Source organism: Salvia splendens, chromosome 15 (assembly GCF_004379255.2).
Source record: "Salvia splendens isolate huo1 chromosome 15, SspV2, whole genome shotgun sequence".
NCBI classification, from domain to species: Eukaryota; Viridiplantae; Streptophyta; class Magnoliopsida; order Lamiales; family Lamiaceae; genus Salvia; species Salvia splendens.
The window spans coordinates 15,693,954-15,721,402 of record NC_056046.1 but is presented as its reverse complement, the minus strand read 5'-3'; the positions used below and the strand labels follow the sequence as shown (position 1 = coordinate 15,721,402).

At 39.7% G+C, this 27,449-nt stretch overlaps 3 protein-coding genes across 3 annotated transcripts; all 3 read right to left on the bottom strand.

Annotated features, from left to right (window-relative positions):
- Positions 1 to 8,131: 8,131 nt before the first annotated feature.
- On the bottom strand, positions 8,132 to 10,186 carry LOC121767215 (ubiquitin-related modifier 1 homolog 1-like). The gene is made up of 4 exons (XM_042163439.1): positions 10,024 to 10,186; positions 9,258 to 9,333; positions 9,069 to 9,151; positions 8,132 to 8,596 (listed from the first exon to the last, which is right to left on the bottom strand). The coding sequence occupies exons 1-4, from the start codon at positions 10,044 to 10,046 to the stop codon at positions 8,479 to 8,481; spliced, it is 300 nt and encodes a 99-aa protein (XP_042019373.1). The 5' UTR covers positions 10,047 to 10,186; the 3' UTR covers positions 8,132 to 8,478.
- A 608-nt stretch (positions 10,187 to 10,794) lies between these two features.
- LOC121767516 (3-oxoacyl-[acyl-carrier-protein] synthase I, chloroplastic-like) lies at positions 10,795 to 12,642 on the bottom strand. Its single transcript, XM_042163798.1, has 5 exons — positions 12,056 to 12,642; positions 11,550 to 11,981; positions 11,281 to 11,454; positions 11,097 to 11,210; positions 10,795 to 11,022 (listed from the first exon to the last, which is right to left on the bottom strand). Exons 2-5 carry the CDS (start codon positions 11,865 to 11,867, stop codon positions 10,894 to 10,896), a joined length of 735 nt encoding a protein of 244 aa, XP_042019732.1. The 5' UTR covers positions 11,868 to 11,981; positions 12,056 to 12,642; the 3' UTR covers positions 10,795 to 10,893.
- On the bottom strand, positions 11,880 to 19,625 carry LOC121766755 (3-oxoacyl-[acyl-carrier-protein] synthase II, chloroplastic-like). The gene is made up of 4 exons (XM_042163009.1): positions 19,427 to 19,625; positions 19,074 to 19,349; positions 12,056 to 12,402; positions 11,880 to 11,981 (listed from the first exon to the last, which is right to left on the bottom strand). The coding sequence occupies exons 1-4, from the start codon at positions 19,623 to 19,625 to the stop codon at positions 11,880 to 11,882; spliced, it is 924 nt and encodes a 307-aa protein (XP_042018943.1).
- Between the last annotated feature and the right edge of the window lie 7,824 nt (positions 19,626 to 27,449).

Here is a 27,449-nt window from a genome sequence, read left to right as displayed (position 1 = left end):
CTCAAAGGAGACCGGTTCGCCTTATGCCGGATAAAAGTGGATTCAATAAAGTTTTTGTGACCCCATCATAATTAATAATCAAACTTTTGTGTTTCCTGTTCAACCATATGTCAATTATAGCCACATGCACCTAAATAAACATATACTCCTACATAAATGAAATAAATGGAAATCATATTATGCTAAGTCCAACTAGTTTGGTGAATTGTCAGGTTCAAATAATGACAATGGCGGAATAGAAATTGGTAGGCTCAAATACAATAAGTTGATATTGCGAACGTTACTGAAAATAGATAGTGGATGAATATCGATAATGAACCACAACTATAAATAGTACGTGCCAAGATGATGCACTGTGAAGTGAGTGACAACACAAGAATCCGAATTAATGAGACGAGGTCGATCGACACCACCTGAATCCATCATTCCTCATAAACAATAGTTTTCCTAATAATAGCCAGTCGGATGTTTGTGTAAATGTGTCTTTTTAAATGGATAAGAGATTTGAAAGTAAAAGGTTACCAGCACTAATTGCTTTCATATGTCTTTGTCTTATTAAATAGAGATCAAATTTAGCTTTGCATGAAAAAAATATCCAACACGATATGTACATCGTCCTATATCAGCGTGGGGGTGGTTCAAAAGAAGACTTATAATTAACATTTGTAACTTATATGTATGTTAGAATGACCATACTCATATTCTAGTTCTAAAATATGATAGTATAGTATATTATCGGAATTTCTTAGTATTTGGAATGAGACATTGACCCATATTTGACAAAATACAAATTTGTGTGGAGCTAAAATTTTGTGATTGGTCCAGGTAGAATTCCAATATCGAATTCATGGTAGATTGAAACTTAGCTAGGTTAGAGAACGTGCAAATTAATTGCAGTTGCAATGTTTCAAAAGATGAGATTTTTTTAATTTTATTTACCGAATATAACATCCATTTTTATTTCAAATGATAATAAGCACTCTGGCAATTTGATATATATAATTACATGTTTTATTTTTTTGATGTAATAACGAAACTTTTTAGAATATACTATATGGTCTATGGAGTACATGTTATAACTATATGAGCATATGCATGCTTCAATTTTGAAAACACTTCAAAAATTTCTTTACATATCACCCTAGTACTAAGTGCCAAATGTCAAGTTATGTGGATTTAAATTACGAAGAGATCGCACGAATGAGTTGGATGGAGTTGGCATCAAACGTGTGACAATAATAGATTGAACATTTAATTAAGTTTATAATCCTATCCATAATGATTTATGAAGGAAACCTTTGGTCGTTAAGCAACTCTTTGTCCCCTTTTAAGGATATATTTTTGAAAAGAGAAATGCTTTCCACTCAATCCCCACCAACACATACCTAGCTATATCCATTATACTATATTTAATTTAATGGTGTAGCATATATTAAAATCACTAAAAGTTGAGGACGTGTATTTCAATACTATGGAAACAAATGATTATGATGTCACTGTCTTTTGATTGTTCAAAATCGAATGGAAATGACCCACGAATATACCTAAGCGGAATTTCTTAGATTTCATTTTTAACTGCTAAAATTAGGATTATGTTCTATAAATATAATGAATATTCGATTTTTTCCCGGCTTATACAAGGCAAAAAAAATTCAAATTACGTATACTATAATTGGAATTAGGAATATTGTAGCCCTTTTAAAAAATATCTCAACATTTTGATGTTGAATTTGTGATCACATACCAAAATTGAAATTTTCTCCAAAGTTCAAGATTTTAAAGTGATAAATAGACTAGTTATCTTATATGGATGATGTTTAGAATATACATTGGAAAAATTTATTGAGTCCACGTCAGAAAAATAACATTTTCCTTATGATTAATTGGGGGTATCCTATTTTATTTAGTAATAATAGTAATTAATTGAATATTGTTATGTTGCGGATTAGTGCTTTGTGCTATATACCAAAGTGTGACGAAAACCAATTATATTGACGTTATGTGACTTTAGTGTCTGCCTAATAATGCAAACATTTGCAATTAATTATGCTAATTGCAAAGTAATTGGTTTAGAAATCTTGTTTTCAAACCAGATCTGACCTTTCATCACTATTAAGAGCAAACATCTTTTGCATATACACAGATGTACCCCATTTGTTGTCATGCTCTTGGGTGCTATTGATGTGGCATTCCACGTTGACAATTTTTATTTCCACCATTTTGCATTAGAATTTTCAAATCATGAAGTGACTACAGTTTTACAGATATTATTTTTTATCATCTCAACATCGCAATTGAGAGTATACAAGTGGAAATTTATAAAGTATTCTTTATGTTATTAATTAAATTTGAATTGGATTTTTTCCTCGGTGTCATCTCGGATTCAAGATAATTAGTAACTATTGAGAACTTCTCTATTCTGACGGCATTGGTTTGGTGTTTATTCTCTGTCTTTGAATTAGTTGTGGACTAATTGGTTTTGGACTAATATATTTAATTATGTTGGGTTGATCCAATTATAATTAAATGTGAGGCCCAATTACATGCCCAGCCCGTTACCCCGAAGTCTCACCTGATGGCCGCCATGTGTCCCTTCCACTCGGATCACAAACCACAATCGTTGGATCCGTGGTTGTGTTTGTTGTGTGAGTTAGTAGAGGAGCCGTCTCCTCATCGCTCATTCATTCTATTCCGATCTCTCTCTCTCTCTCTCTCTCTCTCTTACTCTCACTCCGCCTTCTCTCTTCTCTCTCACTCTTCATCCATGGTGGTTACTGCCGGTCATCTCCTCCGATCTTCTGGTTTCTCCGATATCTCTGTGTTTTAGCTAGATCTATCGGTGAAGATCTTGAGTTAGGTTACTCTCTCGGTTTCCTTTAGAGATTGGGTGTTAGATCGAACCTAGGGTTCGAGATTTGACTGTGTAAAGTGATTGGAGTGTGAGAACTTGTGAAGTCCTTGTGAGATCAGTGAGATTTGTGTTCGTGTGAGGGTTGGTGACTGTTCTGGCGGTAGTCAGTGAGACTAGGGTTTCTGGCTCCGGTGTTTGACGGTTTCTCTCACCTTGTGACTTGTGGTTGAAGCGTGTGGGGAGGTTCTTGGCCTGGTGTAGTCGCTGTTGCGACCTGAGCTACGTCTCTGCTTTATTCTTCCTTAGTTGCTTAGCTCTGTTGTGTCCTTGAGGATCAATTCCTTGTAATACTAACGGTGTTACTCAGTGTGCAGGTATACAAGTAGGATGAAGCTTGGTGGTCTAACCAGTGGTCAACTGACCTGTAGCTAGAGTTTCCTATTTTGTATTGTTGTACTTAGATTTCTTGTAATCTTGGTTCTACCTTTGTATCTTGGCTTGTATCTCTGAGATTAGCCATCTCAGAACAATATCAATAAAAGAGGTCCCAGTAATTAGTGAATCTCGAATGGTCTGATCCCTACAGTGGTATCAGAGCCACGTGGGGATCATTTGGGCACGTCGGGTCGCTAAAAATTAAGGAGGTGGGCTCGTCAGAGTAAAGCTCAAGCCTCCGGCATAGGCTCTGAGGTATAGTCAGGTTCTCCTTAACGATAGGGTTCCCGCTCTGGTAAATTGGCTGAAACCTCTCATTTACTGCTTTCTTAGATCCTAGGCTTGGGTTTTGCTGCTGGTAGTAACCGCTGGCCGCGGTCTAGGTTTTGTGCTCTTGTTTTCTTGCATGATCTTGGTGCTCTTACAGCTTTCTGCTTTCGTTGTGTGTTATGCTCTCTCTCTCTCTCTCTCTCAAAGTGTGTATCTCAGAGCTCTGTGACTCTGTGTCTTGAGTGAATTATCTATCCACCCTGTGCCTTAACCGCCTTGAGTGACCCCTTGCGCCCCCATACATTGGGTGACACAACTAGAAAATTAGCCTTTCACTACGTTAAATTAATGCCACTTTCTAAAAACTGTCAGTACAGATCATATATCCATACATTAGCTTTTTACCACACTTGTAGCATTAGCTAATACTGTATTTCAAAATAAGTGCGATAATGAGACATGTTTAGTGACACTTCCTTTGGTAGCTAATACAAAAAATAATCGTATAATATTTAAATAAAAAATATTAAAATCGTAAGTGAGTCGAGAGAAAATAAAAGTGCTAACTTAGTTTAGAACTATTTCAACATTTCAATTTCCCACCCTCACGATTCACCTTCAAATTCCTCATAGGGTTCCAAACCTCCCCCAATCAATTTTTTTCGCATTTTCTTTTAGTTTTTTTAGAAGAGTCCATGTAACAGAGGCTTCGACATTGAAATTAAGCAATTAGCTGCCCCATAATAGACATACAGAATGCGTTTCTTACTTTCATTAATTTACTTTATTTCTCAGGCATAGTCTATACCAAACAAAATTTTGTGAACTATAACCAACCGTAAAAGTTAGCTGATTGTTTTGATCACAAATCACTTGATGGGTTATTTGATCAAACAAAAAAACAAACGTAATGATCACAAATTAAAGAATACAAAGCACATATACTTTTGTTAATCAAATATGCACCAAAAGCATTATGAAAATAAAATAAAAATCATAAGGTAAAAATGTCATAGGTCTCCATTGATAGAAACATGACTTTCCACCTCAATGTACAATTAAACTAATGATTGTGGGTTCCCATAAACACAAAAAATATACTAGTATCATACTTTTGGAAACAACTTTTGAAACATTAATATATTTCCAATATAATGGGATGTGTTATTGTAGGAACTATTCCTAGGGTATGAACTAGGAACTTATATGATCCATAAAATTTTTGACTAAATGGATCATTACAATTTACAATAATTTTCATGTTGGATTAATATAATGTATTTGTATTCATTTATGAGAATTTATAGATTCTACATAGAAAAAATGATTTAATTGTCCCATATATAACTTTTATATGAGTTGGGGTTTAGTCTATGCTGGGGAGACACAATCATGAGATTAATAAGAATAATTTAATTAATTAGTCGAGGGTGGAATTTGTCCATTCCTGTAATTAATCAAAGTGACGTATGATTAGTAAAGTGGGAAAACATTAAACCTTAGGCCACCCGCAACGCGTCACGCGGGTGGCCCGTATTCCGTCACGAAGGAACGAGACGGCGGCGTGACGCGTTGCGGCGCCCCATTTCATCCCCAGCTCGTTCCGTGTTTCGTCACGGCGTGACGAATGGCGAGACGTCTCGCCACGCGCCTAGGCGACGTGGCGCGCCCCGGCGCCATGCGTGACGCCCACTCGCCGGCCCGCGAGTAGGCATCGTCACGCTGGCGCAATAAATCATTTTTTTAAAAAAATTTGAATTAAAAAAAATTAAAAAGTGGAAAACGGTAATATTACCGTTTATAGCCGTTTTCCATTTTTTTAATATTTTTAATATTTTTTTACTCTATAAATACCCCTAATTCATCCTCATTTCACACACAACTACACATCTATTGATTCTATTCTTCCCAAATCATCTCCATTTCCTCTCCAATTTTCATCTAACATCTCATCACAAAATGTCCGGCGATGAAAAATCTGGCGGTGGCGGCTCCGGCGGGTAGGATCTCAACGCGTTCGGCAACTGGGAGAGCATGTACAACACATTGGGTGGTTCCGGTTCGTCGACGCCGGGCACCCAGGGTTCGTCGATGCCGGGGGGTACCAACCACCCAATTTTGACTTGGATGCATACGCCCGTCCCTCCGCCCCACGGTATTCGCAGGATTATCCCAGATTCGGGAGGATTATTCGTTGAACCCACTCCGGAAGAAGGCCGAGGCAGGGGAGGAGGCTGAGGCGGTGGAAGCTCTAGGGCGGAGGCGGATGAGGAGGAGGAGGAGGATCTAGGCCGGCATCCGTACGGCCCCAAAGAAACGCTGGCGGTGTACAACGCCTGGATCAGCGTCTCATACGATCCCATCATCGGGAATCAACAACTCCGGAAGTGCTTCTGGGAAAAGGTCACCGAGGCCTACCACCAGATTAAGCTGAAGGGGTCCCGCCGCCGCACATATAAGATGCTCCGCGCTCACTTTGACTGAGTCGACAGAAAGGTCAAACGATTCTGCGCCATCCATAAGAATGAAGCGGCTCATTACCAAAGCGCAGCCACGGGAGCCGACATTCTAAGGTCGGCTTTGCGGGTGTACTTCGACGACACCGACAAACAATTCAAATATGTCGATGTTTGGGAGGTCGTCAAGGACGAGGAAAGGTGGGCCGACGGTGTGCGGTCCAGCATGGGCTCGACCTCGAAGCGCACGAAGCACAAGGCGAGTGGCCAATACTCGTCTGGTGAGGGCGGTTCGGGCAGCGGGCCACAAGAGTTTGCCTCGCAGGAGGTTGAGACCTCGGCAGACGATGCCGGGGGTCCTCCCGTGGGCGCCGTCGGCCGCAAGTGAGAAATGCGGTGAAGGCGGCTAGAGGGAGGAGGGGCCGAGCCGAATTAAGCCAGGCGGGCTCGGGCTCTAGGGGATCCCCCAACTCCCTTATGGCCATGTACATGACCGCCACAATGGCGGTCACTTCCCGCATGATGCCCGCCCAATACCAAGCCTGGCTTAACGGAATTACGTTTATGGCAGCACAACTTGGCATTCCGCCTCCTCATGGCTTCAGTGCACCTCCACCGCCTTCGGGGGATGATTCGCCGACGGAGTATTATTATTTTTCTATAAAATTGTATTTTAAATTATGTCATTTTTATTTTTTTAGGATTTTAATTATATCTTTTTATATTTTTTTGAATTTTAAGTTGTATTTTTATTTTATGTTGTAATTTAATTTTATTTTTAATGAAGTGTGTTTTTTTTTTTAATTCAATTTGGTTGGAAATAAAAATAAAAAATGAAATTGAATGAATAGTAATTTAAGGGACGGTTAAGGGACGGAGGGTTGCAGGTTCCGTCCCTTAGTTAAGAGATGAAGTAAAAAAGTATAGTGGGGCCCGTAAATAGTAATTTAAGGGACGGTTTAGTGACATCGTTGTGGATGACCTTAGTATGGAAAATTGGTCCCATCTGCTTATAGTTTAACATTACGATATCAAGTATCTTTTGCAAGAGAAGATTTTATATAATTTTACTCGTCAATGTAAATCTAAATCATCTTACTAGGTCTACTTTTACTCTACGCCATGCGATTTTATTTATTTATAATTGACGTATGTGAAGTTGATATTGGGCCGAGCTCCAATATTTAGGCTTTGGTGAATGAAACAAACCAACTACTTAAACCTAAATTATGATGCATGGAAATTTCGCCTAAAAAAGAGAGGAAAAAAGGAAAGAAAAGCATGAAATGAAATAAAAAATTGAATTATTGCTTTATGAAGTTTGATTTACTTGGGATTTCAGAGATATTGATTCAAGAAATGGATTAACGTTATCAATTTAAGACTTGATTGATTTGAAACAAATTAAATACTCATTTGATTGAATTTAATTTAAAATTAATAATGAAAATTACATTTAACAATACTATATACTACTCCCTTCATCTCATGCTACTCGCACTTTTCATTTTGACAACGTAGATATAAATGAGTAAGTAGTATAAATAAATTAGAATTTTAAGTGTAATAAAGCAACACTTAATTAACTCAAATATGTTAATTAAATACCATAATATTACTTAAAATAAAAATAGTGTAAATAGTTTGAGACATTTCAAAAATGAAATGTGCAAGTAGAATGGGACGGAGAGAGTACTATAATTTTTATAACTAGTTATATAAACAATTAAGAATGTTGTATAATAAAATAAAAATGTTTTATCTGATAGTTTTCAAATTTTTTTTATCCATTTTTACATGTGATATATACATGACATTTCAAAAAATCATCAATTTAGATTAGTTATAGTCAGTGAATGTCCAATACAAAATCTTTTGACACATGACATGCTCAACAAAATGTCTTCCTACACATGATATGCTCAGGAAAGTAAGTGTTTTGACCTCTTTATATGATTACCAGATTTGTACTCTAATTCAAATGCCAAAAATTATTACTCAGTGGATATACATTGTGATGAATATTTTGATAATATGGATTCCTGACAATTAAAGTGCAACAAAGAGGGGTTTGCTTTGTTGTTAGAATGCATAAATGAAACATGAGCTGACTGATAGATTAGCTTGTAGTAATATTTTTATTTATCTACATCCTCATATCTCAAAACAAACACTTCCTATGTCAATAATACAATCTGCGAGCCTGAGAAATCGATTTTGTGGCAATTCAGCCCACAAGTGATTTTCAGCGTCTGCCAACAATCAAAAGCATAGATGATCGTTCCAAAGAAAGCAAAAGAAGCATAGATGAACTGCCAGTCGGATTACCCCTTAGCACGCACAAAATGCAAGGAGAACTTATTCTGGGTTTAAATATATATCAGATTAGCATTCATCACATGCAAAGGATTGAGCTTAGCGTTTAGATGTTTTACACCATGTAATACCGAATTGCTTTTATAGATCCTAGCCGCCATGTAATGTTGAGATGAAAACTACAACATCCTTCTCTTCCAGTACCGTCTCAAGCTGCCCGCTTAGTTCCCAATCGCAGTCATTTATGAGGACTAGAACTCCAGGTCTCCTGCACGAATAACAACCATGAAGCGTGCAACAAAAATCATGGGACCATAGCAAATATTCATCTAGAATCAGGAGTCTTCACAAACTCGTTTGTCTAATGGAACATAAATTCGATGGAGGCATGGTTTGAACGACTGAATGAATTCTGATTAAGAAACAGAAACTATAATCATGTACTACTCCATGTTACATGTTCTACCTTCCCTATGAAAAAGCTAAATTCGAGGAAAGGAAACGATATAATAAATAAACGAATGGGCATGTCATTAATATAAACATAGACTCCCCAGTTCCCCCTCATTTAAGTTCAGTGGGAAGGCAATCAGTTGCACCCTCCAAATAGTGCGTCTAAGGATTGAAAATGTTTCCGTGGAGTATGTAAAAGCATATGATGTGAAACTGCAAGTATTTGAAATGCCACAGAATAAAAAAAAAGAAAGCTTTTTTCAGATAAAAACAATTAGATCGCTTACACTGTATCTCCTTTCATAAACATTTCCGGTCTTTCCTTAATCAAATTCGTACGGACCCACGAGAGCAAGTGCTTTACGGTTATCTGCAAAAGCACCAACAGAATTGGAATGAATGCAGCTTAATACAGGGAAGAGAACTTACAATTCATCATTTAAAAAGAAAGAACAGACACGGGAAAAGAGATCCACCTTCTTTTCTTCACCTTGTGGCTCAACATTCACGTTATGGATCTTGACCGAATCACATAGAAGTTCAAGTCCACCACTGACAGCCAAATTACATCCGTCAGAGGTTTCATTTAAAGTAAAAGAAACCCTTAGGCATCATATCAGAACCCAATTACACAACACACTACTTCACATTTCCAATTCCATTTGCTGCAGCTTTCAAATAAAAACAAAGCCAAATTCTTCAATTTTCTAAACCGTATCAAATATGCTTCGATTAAACAGAGCATCATGGATCAGTGGATTCTAGACTTGGGAAAATTAACCCTCTCTTCATGTTTCCAACTACATTTGCTACAGTTCTTAAAGACAAACAAAGCCAAATGATTCGAATTCCAAAACCTGCCAAACGTCTGTAAAAATTGACCTCACAATAAGGACACTAGATAGTCTTTTCTTGCAACATATTAAGAGTGTTCCAACCTATTGAAAAATATCAAATAAAAAAAACAGAGCACCCTTTGCAGGACCATCATTAAAATAATGATCACTCCATACCACCAACATATCATCACGAATTAAAGACTACAGAATATATAAAGCCTAGGACTAATCTAAAGGTTTGATATTCAGTCCATCAAAGTTAGAACCACAAAGCGAAAGTTAAAACACTGATAAAAGTAAAGAAACGAATGATAGAAGCGCGACTCTTATGCCGCTACCTGCACTAAACTCAATTTGCAGTGACGAGTGGTAGAAGTAAACTTCCATAGAAGCGAAAAATTACCCGAATTCGAGAGTGAGCTGCATGGCTCAAGATCCGATTCAAATGGATTTCACTAGTAGGCGCTTCAAATTCGTTTGAATAGAAAATTGTCGAGTTAGCATCGAAGGACGACAATTAGTAGATTAGGGTTTTGATTGGGATTTTCGATTATTGCACGAACATTCGATTGAAAAATTCGGATCGGGTTAAACCCTAGTCGACCCGGGTCGGGTCGGGTTGTGTTGAAACGGGTCGGGTTGACATATTATGCGTTTTCTCCTTTGAAGTTGCATTAGCCTAAACAAGAACAACACACAACAAAATTCCAACCATCTAGTTTTAATAATATTCCATTCTGAAATATACGAGCTAGTAAATATCTGTCACTGTAATAAGAGAAGGGCGAGAACACAACAACTGAATTATGATTTAATAATCATAAGCATGCTATTATTAATAACGTTTTGATTAAAAAACAATTGAAAATTTGTTGATATATTTATCTGCTACTTTTTGTAATTCTGAATAGATTGTGAGAGTTTGCTGATATGTTTATATGCCTGCGAAACTAGTTATTAGATATCTTATCAGGGGCTGAAGGGTGCCAACACTACGACTGATCATGAGTTTTGGCCTCCGAACCCGAATGAGTTTGATATGGCTGCAAACATAACCAAATATTTGATTTACAATCACAATATAATTATAAACACATGACATAGTACTACACTTTTTTGATGGAAGATATATTAGTTAGGATTTCATCCCAACATTTACTTGATGTTGCTTCTTTACATTTGGGACAGTGTCAATGGTGACTTCATCTTCCAAATCCTAAACACACTTGGACTTAGTTAACAATCACGCTCTAACAACACTTGATTATTTGATTCATAAATAGTTGCAGAAAATTACTACATCTTGGTTGATTGTGGGATGCAACCACCCAGTCTTGATTGCTTTGATCGTAGCTATTGCTTCCAATCCACCGGAAGCCCCAAGCGCGTGTCCAATCATCGACTGATGAAAACAAATTCTTTAAATCACAAAGAAAATTGATATACTATTACCCTATTGGGTATATAATATTGGACCTTGGTGGCATTGATCTTCAAGTGAGAGTTGTTGTGGAATACTTTCTTGATTGCTCTAATCTCAGCCAAATCTCCAGCAGGGCTTGATGTTGCATGAGCATTCACATAGTTAACCTATCCTTGCAAATAACCAACATTTATGTTTAATTTTATTTTGTTATAAAACATAAATGAATGAGATTACCTCTTGAGTAGACACTCGCGCATCTTCCAAAGCTTTGATTATGCAAGACGCAACGACAAGCCCATCGGGTTGTGGATTTGTCATGTGATGAGCATCACATGTAGTTGCGCCTCCCAAATACTCCGCGTAAACCTTAGCCCCTCTTTTCATTGCGTGCTCCATGCTTTCCATGATCTTAACAAAGAAAAGTGTATATGACATTTTATTAAAACCCGTGGCAAAAGCAAGTTATAAGACACACGAAGAGAAAGATACTATTAGTAATATACCAAAACACCGGCACCTTCTCCCATGACAAAGCCATCGCGGTCTCTGGCCCACGGCCTGGACGCCTTGTGTGGTTGGTCGTTTTGCTGAGACAAGGCTCTGCAGGCTATGAAGCCTGAGATTCCAATCGGGAGGACTGAAGCATCTGTCCCACCAGCCACCATAACATCTGCATCGCCTCGTCTAATGTGGTTTGCAGCAGAAATGAGGCAATGGTTTGCAGTAGAACAAGCTGATGCAATGCTGTAATTAGGCCCCATGAAGCCGGTGTCTATAGCTAGAAGTGAAGACCCCATGTTTGCTATTATATAATGGATCATAAATGGTGTTATCTATCTATGCCCCTTTTGAAACAATGTTTCCACTCCATTGCTAAAAACCGAAGTGCCTCCCATTGCTGATCCTACCAACACTCCCATTCTTGACTTGTCCATCTGCAACACAACATTGAAATTGGTTTTTAGTTTTCATAGAAAAAAAGAATGAAAAATGAGAAGAAAAAGCTTACAGTTGCAACAACTTGGTTGGCAAGGTTAGCATCATCAAGAGCTCTTTTGCCAGCAACCAAACAGTATCTCCAGCAATCATCAAGGCGGCGATCATCCTTCCCGTTGATGTACCCGTCTGAAGAGAAGCTGCGAATCTGCCCTGCGATCCTAACAGGGTAATTCGAAGCATCAAATCTGTCGATGGGAGTGATACCGCTCTCTCCAGCAAGCAGTTTGTTGTAGTAAACATCAATGTCAGTTCCAAAAACAGAAACAAGGCCCATCCCAGTTATAACTATTCTTTTCTTGGGATCTGTTTCTCTCTTTGGGGAGGAAGAAGCCTTTGATTTTATCTTCCCATGTTTTACTGCTTGTGATCAAAAGTTAATTAAGGCACTGTTAAGACAGGAGTTGATAATTTCATCAGAGCTAATTGTTTTAATTCATATTCTATTGAAAAGATGAGATAGATAGTGAATTATCTAATTTATGAATGATAAAAAGTAAAGGGGATGAAATTATTGGTGTGCAACTGAAGCTGTATGGAGGCAATTGGTGTTTCTTGATTGTGTGTTTAGTAGCAGAGTAGAAGAAGCTGTGCAAGCAAGGCTCGACATTTTCCCCACCCCATGCATGATTTATGTCTTTAATTTATAAAGAAAAAGGAAAAAATTGAATGGTGATATTGGTTTGGTTCTCTAATTAATTGCATGATAAAATGTTTGTGTGCTATCTTCATAGCAGAAAAGTACCTTACTGTATAGGTAATCAAACTGATAGTTAAAGTTTGGACACTATACTTGACAAACTCATGTTTTTATCTTTTTAATTGGTCTGTTGAAGTGCTAAATGCCGAGTTTATCACTCGAAATTGTCTTTGTCCAGCCAATTATTTATCTTTTGGAGTTTTATGTGTTTGTTGAGTGTTTTAGGTAAAATAGATAGAAAAGGAGGAAGAATGCGACTATGCTTGAAATGGAGGCAGAAAGGCTCTAAACAGAACCACCCGCCCGGGTGAATGAACAGTAGAGAAATTCCACCCGGCCGGGTGAATTTACAGTGTATTAATTCCACCCGGCTGGGTAATTTAGTTCGACGCATAATTTCGCAGAAAACGCTATTTTTGAAGAATAGAAATAAGAAGAAAAGGCTAGGGTTGCAGTCTAGGAGATTCATTCTACACCTACCGCCTCCAACACTCACACACACCCCGAAGAACACTTTGAGAGAGAGAATTGAAGATTGAAGACTTCCAATCGGAAGATTGAAGTTGCCATTCCGTAGATTCATTCTCACAGGAGTATCTTAATCTTTTCTTCATGTATTTCGTAGAATCTTTTGTTTCAAACATGGTTTTTATGAAGAACATGAGTAGCTAAACATTTCTTGTAGAATTCTTGGTGACGATGCACTGATTTCATAGTTTTTATCCAATTAATTTTGTTCTTACCTTGCTCTTGTAGTTGTTTGATTATTCTTGGGTTTATTTCTTTCAATTGTTTGATCACCACTTGATTGTGTAGGATTAATTGGATTAATCGGGAGATGAAATAATTAATCTGGAAATAAGAATAATTCACACATTAATATAATAGAACTCGGGAGAGTTGAGGTTTTGAGTGAGGTCTTTGATCATATCGTGCTTTTGGGAGTTAAGGGTTTAGGATTAGAAGGAGACTTCAATCCTAGCACCTAATCTACAAGTTTCTCACCTCAGAAGGGGGTTTAATCTATATTAGTGGTCGACTTAATAACTCTAGGGACACCAAAAGGTAAGGCAATTTAATTGGATAAGAGCTTGGAATTGTGCATCAGATCCTTGAGTTCTACAATTTTCTCCATATTATCTCTTCATCTCGTGTTTACTTGCTTTTTATATGCTTTTATTAGTGTTAGAACAAACTAAACTTTTCCCGATTGTCTAGATAGTAGTTAATATTTGTTCGTGGTAGTTAAGTTGATACAAATTTATTTTTGTGGGATACGATACTCTTGCTTGCTAATTGCTACACTAGCCCCGTACACTTGCGGGTATCACTTGTGTTAAAATAAGTCTGAGTCAATACTACTATGTGAAACATTAATGAAATGACTGCATAGCTGTTCTAATTAGTTAAGCTTGGGGTACTATTTTAGTTTGCGTCACAAATTTGATTATCACCTAGACGATAGTACTACAACTCCCTCCGACCCAAATTTGTGTTTCTAGATATACTACCTATGTTTTAAAAAATCTCTTCAATTATAGTGTTCCTACAAAAAATTTAAGGGACACAAAGGAAAACGTCCAAAAAAATAAAGGTTATGGTTTAGTACTTTAGTTGACAATTGTGTCATTGATTTAAAGGTGCTTTACTTTGTATCCTCAGTTTTGATTATTTTTAAAAATTTAAAAATTATCTAATTATCGTTTCTAATTTTGTGTCCTTCTAAAGTATGTTTGTTGTACTGAGTATTTCATCTTTCCAAGTCTGTGGGTGGTTTTAGGTGTATTTTTTGTATTGGCTAAAATACTTGAAATGATATTTCGAAGGCAAGGAAACTTAAGAATTTGAGAAGAAAATATTATTTTTATACACTTAAAAGACAGAGTATTATGGAAATGGATGTTGTGTAATGGAAAAGATAAATTTTCAATACTATATGTAACATGCGGACGTACACTTGAAGGGCGGAATTAAACCCCTAACACACTATTTTTTTCTTCTCATTTTCTGTTGTTAAAAATGTTTTGTCGGAAATTATTTTTAGCCCTTACTAAATTGATGCAGATGAAAATAAATGTTCAGAGTATGGATGATTAAGAATGACTGAAATTAAAGAAAAAAAAATGAAAGAGAAATAACTAAAAAAAATTGGTTAAATATAATTTCAATAGAACATTCATTGTATAGATTATATACGCGCATAATTTGTACAGGGGTGAACTAAAAAAATAACTACTTCCGAATAATCAAGATAAAATTTAGCTAGTAAAAAAAATAGTTACTCTTGTCAGTCTACTGCTGCTTTCAGTCTCATCTCTGTGTTTCTATTTGTGAGCATCGGCAACATAGTGCTTAACAGAGTGTACAGATCAACAAAGCACATTTTTTAAATGACGGGCCGTTTTAAGGAGTGAATGGCGCAAAGACAACAACTGAATTATGACCTCCAATGCCAAATGAGTTTGATATGGCTGTACTACTGTTCTTAAATGAGTTTGATATGACAACAAAAGAATCATTATTGACTTAGATATGCTCTTAAATCGAGTTACTGTTAAATGGTATAGACAACATATTTAGAGAAGAAAGCAATGGGAGAAGATTATTGTATTTTGATTGAATGATGAAATGGTACTCAACACCCATATATTTATAGGGATGTTGGTGACTTTTGAGATCCTACAATAAATGTATATTCATGGAACTACACTACTATTGAAACAATGCATGCACATCTTCAATGCTTCTTGGAACTCCATTCTTGGAACTATATTCTTCTTTAATGCTTATTGATACTTCCCCTTTTCTCAACACTCCCCCTCAAATTGAGTGGTGGGATCTCCAAAACTCAATTTGGAAAGCACATCTTCAAAGCTCCTTGAGTTGACTGCTTTAGTTAGGATGTCGGCAAGTTGATCCTCAGAGCGAACAAAAGGGAGTTCGACAATCCCATTCTCAATGTTTTCTTTGATAAAGTGTCTGTCAACCTCCACATGCTTCGTTCGATCATGTTGTACTGGATTTTGTGAGATGCTTATAGCGGCTTTGTTATCACAATACAACTGGCACTTGCTTGGAGGGAGATTAATCTCTTTCATCAATCTCCTTAACCATAAAATCTCGGTCAACCCACTTTTAATCCCACGAAATTCTGCTTCGGCACTCGAAAGAGCCACCACCTTCTGCTTCTTACTTCTCCATGTTACCAAATTACCTCCAACAAAGGTAAAGTAGCCTGCTGTAGACTTCCTATCGTTTGGGTTCCCTGCCCAGTCAGCATCTGTATAACCATGAATCTCAAGATGCCCATTTTTAGCGAACAACACTCCATGCCCTGGAGTTCCCTTCAAATACCGACAAATCCTAAGTGCTGCCTCCATGTGATCTGTCTGCGGCTTATGCATGAACTGACTTACGACCCCAACTGCATAGGCAATATCTGGCCTAGTGTGGGAGAGATATATGAGTTTTCCGACTAGTCGCTGATATCGACTACGGTCAGCCAACTTGGCTCCTTCTCTGATTTGTAATCCGTGATTAACTGCCAGAGGAGTGTCTGCTGGTTTACATTCCAGTAGGCTGGTCTCTGCTAGGATGTCCAAGATATACTTCCTTTGTCGCAGAAAAATTCCTTTGATTGACCTTAGCATTTCAATCCCAAGAAAGTACTTGAGATTCCCCAAGTCCTTCATCTCAAATTCCTGAAAAAGATTTTTCTTTAATTCCTCAATCTCTTCTAGGTCGTCACCTGTAATAATCATGTCATCAACATATATGATTAAACATGTGATCTTATCACCCTGCTTCTTAAAAAATAGCGTATGGTCTGAATTGCTCTGTGTATATCCATAGCTAATCATTGCCCCAGCAAACTTCCCAAACCATACTCTTGGAGATTGCTTCAATCCATACAAGATCTTCCTCAATCGGCACCCTTCACCTGCTTTAAAATCTGTTGCAAAACCTGGGGGTGCCTCCATGTAAACTTCTTCTTCCTTCTTCAACTCTCCATGTAGGAAGGCATTCGTCACATCAAACTGGTGTAATGGCCAGTCCCTATTAGCAGCAATGGATAACAACACCCGAATTGTGTTCATCTTAGCTACTGGAGAGAAGGTCTCAGAATAGTCAACTCCATATGTCTGAGTATAGCCTTTTGCGACAAGTCGTGCCTTGTACCTTTCTATCGAGCCATCAGGTCTTCTTTTGATAGTGAAGACCCATCGACAACCCACTGGTCGCTTCCCTTCTGGTAGAGCACATTTCTCCCATGTGTGGTTTCGAATCAGTGCATCAATCTCTTTCTTCATTGCTTCCCTCCAATGCTTGTATTTCATAGCTTCTTCCCATGTCTGTGGTATTTCTTCTTCCTCATATAGTGCATTCTCGAAAGCCCGAGCCATATCTGATAAATGGCCTTTGGCTAGGTTCACAACAGAGTACCGCTTTTTCTTGTCAATCCTCTCTGGCGTATACCTTTTGGGTGGAACTCCTCTGTTTGACCTTGGTGGAAGTATGTACCTCCCAGTGTCAGGGTCAACTCCTTCGACCTCGACTTCCTCAATTTCCCTTTCTTCGGCCTCAATTGAATTTTCTTCTGCACTTACAGTGTTAGCCAAACAATTATCTGTATCCACAGGATTACTTACAGTGGATAACCTTAACGGAGAAATATTTGAGGCGATGCCACTTTCTACGATGGACTCTACCACATCAGAGACTTGCTCAGCGGAATTGCTTACTGTTTTCTCTGATAGATCCGCATCAGGATTGCTTGGCGTTGGCAGTGGCATTGAGATCCAACTTAGCGGGTCCGTATCATTGTTATCCCTAACATTACTCTCCCCCTGACCGCTAAGATGGGTAAAGAAGTACTCAGTTTCAAGAAAGTTGCAGTTCATTGTAACAAACATCCGGTTGGACTTTGGATCGAAACACCTATACCCCTTTTGATTTACCCCATATCCTACAAAAACGCATTTGATAGCGCAAGGGGATAGTTTAGTTCTTTCATGTTTAGGAATGTGGACAAAAACGGAGCATCCGAAGACGCGAGGTTCAAGAGTCAAGGGCGGAGGAATTTTTGTGAAGGTGGACAAGACTTGTAGAGGAGTTTTATGTTTGAGAATACTTGTGGGCAATCGGTTTAAGAGATAGGCTGAGGTGGCAATGGCTTCTGGCCAGAAGTGTTTCGGGGCTTTTGACTCTATAAGCATAGAACGAGTCATTTCAAGGAGAGATCGATTTTTCCTTTCAGCCACACCGTTTTGTTCGGGAGTATGAGCACATGTGGTTTGGTGTATAAGGCCTTTGTTTTGGAAGAGTTGTTTCATGGTAGAATTAACGAACTCCCCCCCATTATCTGACCGAAGGACCTGAATGGTTTTGTGAAACTGAGTTTGGATAAGGTTATAGAAATGGGTAAAGTGTGACAAAACTTCAGATTTTTGTTTCATGAAATATATCCAGGTCATGCGAGTGCAATCATCCACAAAAACTAAGAAATATCGAAAACCTTGCCCCCCAATAACTGGTGCGGGCCCCCAAACATCAGAGTGTACTAAGGCAAATGGGGTTTCAACACGAGTATTACTTAATGGGTAAGAGTTCCGATGACTTTTGGATAAAAGACAAGTTTCACAGTACATGTCATGCTTAGGAATAATACTAGGAAATAATAATTTTAAGTAACCGATAGATGGATGACCCAAGCGCCGATGCCAAAGCCAAGCTTTCCTGTCAGCTGATCCGTGAGTTAACATGGCAGTCCCTTTTTGAGCTATCTCATCCACATAGTAAAGCCCATCACGTTCAGTGCCACGCCCAATTATCTCTCCGGTTCGGATATCCTGCAACAGACAAAATTGTGGCTGCATTAGTAATGTACAATTCAATTCCTTTGTGACATGACTAATGGATAATAACTTATGAGACATCGAAGGAATATATAGACAATTTGATAACTGCAAAGTTGGGGAAATGTTAACGGTTCCAGCCCCCTCAACCACCGTAAATTCCCCATTGGCAGTTTGGATATGAGATTTTAGAGGTTTCTGAAGGTTGGTAAGGTCTGAGGCATCATATGTTATGGTATCGGTTGCCCCACAGTCAAAAATCCATTTATCATTTTTCTCATGGCCATTAGATACTGCACACACAACTCCAAGCTTCTCAAGAGGCTGAAATCGATTTTGGCAAGTGGTTTGGGAAATTATGGAATTTTCAGGAGATTTGGGGGCTAATTGTGACTGAGAATTTTGGTGGGGTAAAACCTGCAATTTCCCAAAGATTTGGGGGCTTCCAATAAAAGAGCCCCCTAACCCTAATCTACCTGAATCGGGCGCCGCCTCTCCCCTCATCAATTCTTCACTCCAATCGTGAATTACACTCCCACTTCCGCTGGCAACGAAGTTTGCTGCCCCGGTTGTATTCGCCGGCTGAGCAGCTTCATTTCTGGTCCTTCCTCCTGGCTGGACAGCACCGGCGGTTTGCGCGACCCCCTGCACGGCGTTGCCTCCGTCGCCTCCAACTGCTGCGGCGGCGTGCCCGCCACGGTTCCATGGTGTTTGCGGTTGCGGCGGCTTGCCGTGCTTCTCTTCCCACCAATCTGGATATCCAACTAGTTCAAAGCATGAATCTTTTGTGTGTCTTTTCCGTTTGCAGTAGGAACACACCAATTTTGACTTGTCTTCTTCATCACTTCGCCGATTTCTATCATTGCCACTGCCGCGACCACCACTGTTGCTGCCGCGACCACCACCGTTGCTGCCGCGACCGCCACCGTTGCTGCCGCGACCGCCACCGTTGCTGCCGCGACCGCCACCCCGAGAGCCGCCGGTAGGGTTCTGCCACCCTCGGATGGCGAGGCCAGTTCCAATTCCATCCATGGCAGCTGCTCCGCCGGTGTTTGCCTGTTGTAACACTCGGAGTCGTGTCTCCTCCTGCTGAATCAGGTTGTACGCATAGTCGACGGAGGGAAGTGGGTCCATTTTCAGTATCTCCCTCTTGGTTGTTTCATATTTGCTATCAATTGCATAGAGAAACTGACATACTCTCTGATCTTGTATGAATTTGTTATGAATCTCCATATCCTCTGGACATTTCATTGGGTTCGTCTGTTTTTGGTCGATTGAAATCCAGATCTCTCCCAACCGGCTCCATATTTCTTCTAATGAACTGCTTCCTTGCCTCAGTGTGGTTGCTTTGAACTGAAGATCATACACCTGGATTTTATCTCTTCCGCTCCCATATGTGACGGCCAACGCATCCCATATATGCTTTGCCGTCGGATGTTGTGAAACTCGACTGACCAGTCGAGGCTCAATGTTTTGTATTAACCAAGTGATCACACAGTGATCGGCTTGTTCCCATTGTATGAAGGCTGGATCGGTTCGCGGTGGAGAATGAGGCACTCCGGTGACGTGAGATACCATTCCCCGACCGCTTATTGCCGTCTTCATCAATACGGACCAAAGGGCGTAATTTTCTCCATTCAACTTATTCCCACCAATGTGGAGGGGCTGCGTGTCAATTCTGAATGGCATGGCAGCTGTTTCTGGTGGATTTGGTTGGTTCATCGCAAAACTATTGCGCATAAAGTTGGCAAATTGCCGGGCAAATTCATCTGCCATAGATGAATCTGAGGTTTCGGTTACTATATAGTTGTCATTTGACATTTTGGCTTATGGTTATAGATACAGCGGAAAAAGGAAAAACAAAAAAAAACGGGAAAGGGCCGAGAAAGGTATCAAAGACGATGATGATACCTTATCTGAGTCCAAACCCGCTCTGATACCATGTTAAATGGTATAGACAACATATTTAGAGAAGAAAGCAATGGGAGAAGATTATTGTATTTTGATTGAATGATGAAATGGTACTCAACACCCATATATTTATAGGGATGTTGGTGACTTTTGAGATCCTACAATAAATGTATATTCATGGAACTACACTACTATTGGAACAATGCATGCACATCTTCAATGCTTCTTGGAACTCCATTCTTGGAACTATATTCTTCTTTAATGCTTATTGATACTTCCCCTTTTCTCAACAGTTACCTCTTCAGCAGCAACTCCAGCATCTTCCAAAGCCGTCGGGGTGTGGATTTGTGATGTTATGAGCATCACAGGTAACCGCGCCTCCCAAATACTCCGCATAAACCCTAGCCCCTCTTTTCATCGCGTGCTCCATGCTTTCCATTATCTGGCTAAGCTTATTTTAGAAATCTTACAATCAACTCCAATTAGATCACCATAAAATGTTTTAACTTAATTGTAAGTGATCAATGTCTTTGGATAGTGTAGCTTATAAGTTGAGACATATATAGGGTAAAAAATGCAACATACCAAAACACCAGCACCTTCTCCCACGACCATACCGTCGCGACGCCTTGTGTGGGTCGTGGTTTCTGTGAGACAAGGCTCTGCAGGCCATGAAACCCCCAATTCCAACTGGAATGACTACCATGACGTCTGCGTCGCCTCGTCTAATGTGGTTTGCAGTGATTGGCAGTAGCACAAGCTGCTTCAATGGAGTAATTAGGCCCCATGAAGCCGGTGTCTATATGTTTGACACAACATAAGGAATGAAAAATGGAGTTATCTCTCTTCCATTAATCAAGTCTTCCATTCCATTACTGAAAGTCGTGAAGCCACCTCTTCCTGTTCCCACCACCACTCCCATTCTCGTCTTGTTCATCTGCAACAAATTAGCAACCGAAAATGGACTTATCGTATTGAATTTTCAGATAACATGCTGTGAGGGCAAACAATTTCCACATTGGAGAATGAACAAGAGTTGCAAGCATATAAATGGGCTACCCTAACTCCATTAGTACGAGGCCTTTTGGGGAGTACCCCAAGAGCAAAACTGTGAGCTGTAGTGACAGATTTGAGGCTCCTTTTGTAAGACTTTTTGTTCCTCAGAGTTGATGAAACTGCGCAAGGAATGCTCGACATAATTTACACCTTGATTCGATTTAATTCTTCAATCGACATAATTTACACTTTCTATTGGATTGATATTTCCTAACCTCTCAACCATCGACATTTAACTAACCATAATTGTCTAACAAAGGATTATTTATAGCATTAATGAAATGACTGCGCGTGTGACATTATTTCTTCTTTCTATATTTTTCCTATTTTATAAATAGTACGTTAAAACTTATTTTAAAAATATTTATTTTTATAAGACAAAAGAAAAATAGTAATTCAATCATAAATTTTTTAACTTTTCTTAATTGTCCTATAGTTGTCAGGCTAAATCAAATATGATATGACAACGAAACAACATTATTTTGGATATATCATCTTTGTAATAATGGAGTGCTCATTTCAGTTGGAAGAAGCTCGGCTAGAAAGGAGTTCGGTAAGCTCGGCTTACCGAGCTGGAACTAGCCTGGAACTAGCCGAGAAGAAGAAGGCAGAAGTCGGTAAGCTCAGCGGTAAGGAAGCTCGGTAAGGAAGCTCGGCGTTGAGCTGGAATGAGCCGAGAAGGAAGAGTTCGGTTGTAAGCCGAGAAGGAGTTCGGTCTTGAACCGAGGAAGGAGTTCGGTCTTGAACCGAGAAGGAAGAAGCAACCTAGCCGAACTAGCCGTTGGAGCAGCAGTTAGTTAGCTGAGATGTAGCGGTTATTCTTCTTGCTTTCTTGATTCTTCTTGTAGTTAGTTAGTAGCAGTTGCTACTTGATTGTAGAGCTTTAAATAGCTCACCGTGTATGTAGTTTAGAGTAGAGTTTAATCAATAAAGAGTTTTCCAGTTTTCTCTCCAAGATTATCATCTTCAATACTCAAAGGGTGAGTGTGTGTGTGATCTTATTGAGTGTGTGTAAGCCTTGTGTGTGCGAATCCTAACAAGTGGCGCCGTCTGTGGGAAGGGATATTGAAGCTGATTTGCAGAGGATCAAACGGTTTCAGAGATGGCAGCAAGGCTTGATGCAGAAAAGTTCACAGGCAAGAATGATTATGGCCTGTGGAAGATGAAGATGAAGGCGGTTTTAATTCAACAAGGCTTGGCGGCAGTTCTTGCAAAACCAGAGGAGAAAGGAAAGGCTCCAGTGCTTGATGAAAAAGCTCAGGCAAAGATGGAGGAGATGCAGCTCAAGGCACATTCTGCAGTGATTCTGTGCCTTGGAGATAAGGTCTTGAGGGAAGTTCAAGAAGCCAAGACTGCGGTGGAGATCTTGGACAAGTTAGATGAAGTTTACTTGGCCAAATCCTTGGCTAACCGGCTGTATCTCAAGAAGAGGCTGTATGCCTATAGTTTTTCTGGAGATAGGTCCATCATTGAGCAGCTAGAGGAGTTCAACAAGATCATTGATGACCTGGGATCTGTTGATGTCAAGATCTCAGATGAGGATAAGGCCATTCTCACATTGAATGCCTTGCCTAGCTCGTATGACCAGCTAAGTGATGCAATTATCTATGGAAGAGATAAACCTATCACCTATGCAGAAGTCTATTCAGCCTTGATGGCCAAAGAACTCCAGAAGACAGCCAACAGAGGCTCTGCAAGCTCCAATGTTCAAGCTGCAGAGGCCTTGAATGTGAAGAAGTTCAAGAAGCAGAACTTCAAGAAGAAGTTTGAGGGCCCTAAACCCTCAAGTTCTGATGCTCAGAAGGAAACCAGAGCTTGCTATTGGTGCAAGAAACCTGGACATTTGAAGAAAGATTGTCATGCATGGAAGAGAAAGATGGCCTCTGAGGGACACAATCAATCTGATTGTGTGGAGAGTGCTGATCCCCCGGCCCAACTCATGAATATCAGTGATAGTGGGGTCAGTCATAGGTGGATAATGGACTCGGGGTGCAGCTTCCATATGTGCCCCAATAGAAGCTGGTTTCATGATCTTCAAGAAGCATCGGGTACGGTTGTTCTTGGTAATAATCACATTTGTCAGATCAAAGGAATAGGGAAGGTAAAGCTAAGCCTACAAGATGGCTCTATAAAGATCCTAACTGGGGTGAGGTATATTCCAGAAGTAAAGAGGAACCTCATCTCACTGGGAATGCTGGAGCAGAAAGGGTTCACCATATTGATGAGTCAAGGAAAATTGTTTGTGAAATCTGGAGATGCAGTGATGATGGAGGCTGACAGAGAGCATATTCTCTATTATCTGAAGGCTAAGGCTGTTGATGGAGAAAGCAATGCAGTGTCAGATGATTCCATAATGCTATGGCACAAGAGATTGGGCCACCCAGCTGAAGGAAGCTTGAAAGAACTCATCAAGAAGGGTCTGATCTCTGGAGATTTCAACAAGATGGACCCCTGTGAGCAGTGTATACTTGGAAAGGCTAAGAAGGCACCCTATCCTACAGGTATTCACTCTTCTACAGCCCCTTTAGACTACATACATAGTGATCTTTGGGGGCCTTCACCGGTGTGTTCAATTGGTGGAGGAAAGTATTATCTAGCTATCATTGATGACTATACAAGGAAGTTGTGGGTATATATTCTTAAAGAAAAATCTGAAACACTCACAAAGTTCAAGATATGGTGTAAGGAGGTTGAGCTAGAGAAGGGTAGAAGTGTTAAATGCTTAAGGACAGACAATGGCCTAGAGTTCTTGTCTGCTGAGTTTGATCTGTTTTGTAAAGAGAAGGGTATGAAGAGGCACCGGACTGTTCCTGGTAATCCTCAGCAAAATGGTGTTGTGGAGAGGATGAATAGGACAATCCTAGAGAGGGTGAGGTGCCTACTTCTTGGTTCTGGTTTGAGCAGCAGATTCTGGGGTGAGGCTGTGTATACAGCAGCCTATCTCATCAATAAATGCCCATCTACTGCCCTGAAATCTGAAACTCCTGATTACATGTGGTATGGAGCTCATAGTGACTACTCAAAATACAAGGTGTTTGGGTGTGCAGCCTATGCTCATGCTAGGCAAAGTAAGCTTGAAGCTAGGGCTCTGAAATGTATCTTGCTGGGGTATCAGAGGGGTGTTAAGGGGTATAGGCTCTGGTGTATTGAGCCCGGTAAGCAGAAGGTCTTGGTGAGTAGGGATGTGGTGTTCTTGGAGGATCAGATGCCATACCTGAAAGATAAGCTGGACTCCAGTGAAGATGAGGGTGATTTCTTCAAGGTGGAGCCTGTGGGGGTTGGCCTAGGAGCAGGTGGAGTTATTGACTCAGGGAGTGAGTCTGATTCAGATAAAGAAGAGGCTCCAACTCAGGGCAACCAGGCTGGTGAGTCTATATCAGACTCTATCAGAGACTATCAGCTTGCAAGGGACAGAGTTAGAAGAGAAACAAGGCCACCAACAAAGTTCTCTGATGTTGTGTATTATGCTCTGTGTGCAGCTGAAAGTATTGATGGTGCAGATCCACTCACATATAAAGAAGCTATGCAGAGCAAAGATAGAGAAAGATGGATTGAAGCCATGAATGAGGAAATAAAGTCTTTACTCAAGAACAAAACATGGATTTTGGTGGACAAATCCAAGCTGAATACAGATGGAAAGGAGAGGAAGCTGATCAGTTGCAAGTGGTTGTTTAAAAAGAAGGTAGAAACCACTGATAAAGACAGAATCAGGTTCAAGGCAAGGCTGGTGGCTAGAGGCTTTACACAGCAGGATGGAATCGATTTCAATGAAGTGTTTGCACCTGTTGTGAAGCACACTTCGATTAGGATTCTATTGGCTGTGGTGAATCAGCTTGACTGGGAGCTACAACAACTTGATGTGAAGACAGCCTTCCTCAATGGAGATCTAGAGGAAACTATCTTCATGGAACAGCCAGAGGGCTATGTGAAAATTGGAGAAGAAGGCAAGGTGTGCCTGTTGCAGAAAAGTCTTTATGGACTTAAGCAAAGTCCTAGACAGTGGAATAAGAAGTTTGATGCACAGATGAAGAAGATTGGCTTCTCCAAGTCAGAATATGATGATTGTATTTACATCAAGAAGGCAGGCAGGACTCCCATTGCCTACCTATTACTCTATGTGGATGATATGCTACTTGCAGGGCCTTTTATGACAGAAATTCAGAAAGTTAAACAAGATCTGAAGTCAAGCTTTGAAATGAAGGATCTAGGAGAGTCAAGGAAGATCCTAGGCATACATATTCAGAGAGATAGAGGTTGCAAGAAGCTGTGGATGCTGCAAACTGACTATATTGAGAAAGTTTTGCAGAGATTCAAAATGGAAAATGCAAAAGCTGCATCAACTCCTCTGTCCCAGAGTTTTAAGCTATCAAAGGAACAAGCCCCTAAAACTAAGCAAGAGGCTGATGAGATGAAGGCTATCCCTTATGCTAGTGTTGTTGGGAGTATCATGTACACTATGATTTGTACAAGACCAGATCTTGCTCATGCTATCTCAGTGACTAGCAGATACATGGCAGACCCGGGGAAGGAGCATTGGAATGCTCTTAAGTGGATATTGAGGTATATGAAGTCAACTAAGGACTGGGGGATTGTGTTCAATGGCTGGGAAGGTGAATCTGAGGAGGTTGTGCAGGGCTATTGTGATGCAGATTATGCTGCAAACCTGGACAACAGAAAGTCCCAAACAGGTTATCTTTTCACCATGTTTGGAACTGTAATCAGCTGGAAGTCAGGGTTGCAAAGTGTTGTTGCTCTCTCAACAACAGAATCAGAGTATATAGCTCTCACTGCAGCTGTACAGGAGAGTTTTTGGATTCAGGGAGTGATTTCTGACTTTGGTTTTGACCAAAAGACAATGGTGATTCATTGTGACAGCAGCTCAGCTATGTGCTTGGCTAAACATCCGGGTTTTCATGAAAGGAGCAAGCACATAGACATAAAGTTGCATTTCATTAGAGATGAGATTGAAAAGGGGAGAGTGAAGGTAATTAAGATTAACACCTTGCACAATCCGGCTGACATGCTAACAAAGTCTCTAGGTAGAGACAAGTTTGATCATTGCAAGAAATTGATCAATGTTTGTGCAAGAACTGAGATGAGCCCTCAGGTGGAGAATTGTAATAATGGAGTGCTCATTTCAGTTGGAAGAAGCTCGGCTAGAAAGGAGTTCGGTAAGCTCGGCTTACCGAGCTGGAACTAGCCTGGAACTAGCCGAGAAGAAGAAGGCAGAAGTCGGTAAGCTCAGCGGTAAGGAAGCTCGGTAAGGAAGCTCGGCGTTGAGCTGGAATGAGCCGAGAAGGAAGAGTTCGGTTGTAAGCCGAGAAGGAGTTCGGTCTTGAACCGAGGAAGGAGTTCGGTCTTGAACCGAGAAGGAAGAAGCAACCTAGCCGAACTAGCCGTTGGAGCAGCAGTTAGTTAGCTGAGATGTAGCGGTTATTCTTCTTGCTTTCTTGATTCTTCTTGTAGTTAGTTAGTAGCAGTTGCTACTTGATTGTAGAGCTTTAAATAGCTCACCGTGTATGTAGTTTAGAGTAGAGTTTAATCAATAAAGAGTTTTCCAGTTTTCTCTCCAAGATTATCATCTTCAATACTCAAAGGGTGAGTGTGTGTGTGATCTTATTGAGTGTGTGTAAGCCTTGTGTGTGCGAATCCTAACAATCTTATAAATAACAATCAAAATATAATGGCTACTATCATCTTGTGGTCATATTATTTTTGATAGTTATCAGTTTTGACCATTATGGGATAGTTGAAAAATTAATAAATTATGATTTACAATGTATTAATTACAATTTCAAAAGTTAGATAAACCAAATCACAATAAAAAATACTACATGATTTAAATGACAACTATCATTACATTTTAATTCAACTTTATCGTCCAA

What these genes read in the sequence shown, in the direction of transcription:
- LOC121767215 (XM_042163439.1), bottom strand. Translation starts at nt 10,046, where the DNA reads ATGCAGCTCACTCTCGAATTCGG. An exon ending in CAGCTCACTCTCGAATTCGG is followed by an intron (nt 9,334 to 10,023) that starts GTAATTTTTCGC and finishes TTTGGCTGTCAG; the next exon opens with TGGTGGACTTGAACTTCTAT. An exon ending in CACAAGGTGAAGAAAAGAAG is followed by an intron (nt 9,152 to 9,257) that starts GTGGATCTCTTT and finishes GTGCTTTTGCAG; the next exon opens with ATAACCGTAAAGCACTTGCT.
- LOC121767516 (XM_042163798.1), bottom strand. Translation starts at nt 11,867, where the DNA reads ATGATCCATTATATAATAGCAAACATGGGGTCTTCACTTCTAGCTATA. An exon ending in GAGAAGGTGCCGGTGTTTTG is followed by an intron (nt 11,455 to 11,549) that starts GTATATTACTAA and finishes TTCTTTGTTAAG; the next exon opens with ATCATGGAAAGCATGGAGCA. An exon ending in CGCGAGTGTCTACTCAAGAG is followed by an intron (nt 11,211 to 11,280) that starts GTAATCTCATTC and finishes TTGCAAGGATAG; the next exon opens with GTTAACTATGTGAATGCTCA.
- LOC121766755 (XM_042163009.1), bottom strand. Translation starts at nt 19,625, where the DNA reads ATGGAATTGGAACTGGCCTCGCCATCCGAGGGTGGCAGAACCCTACCG. An exon ending in CGAAGTGATGAAGAAGACAA is followed by an intron (nt 19,350 to 19,426) that starts GTCAAAATTGGT and finishes TTGGATATCCAG; the next exon opens with ATTGGTGGGAAGAGAAGCAC. An exon ending in AGAGGCGGCGCCCGATTCAG is followed by an intron (nt 12,403 to 19,073) that starts GTAGATTAGGGT and finishes GATCACAAGCAG; the next exon opens with TAAAACATGGGAAGATAAAA.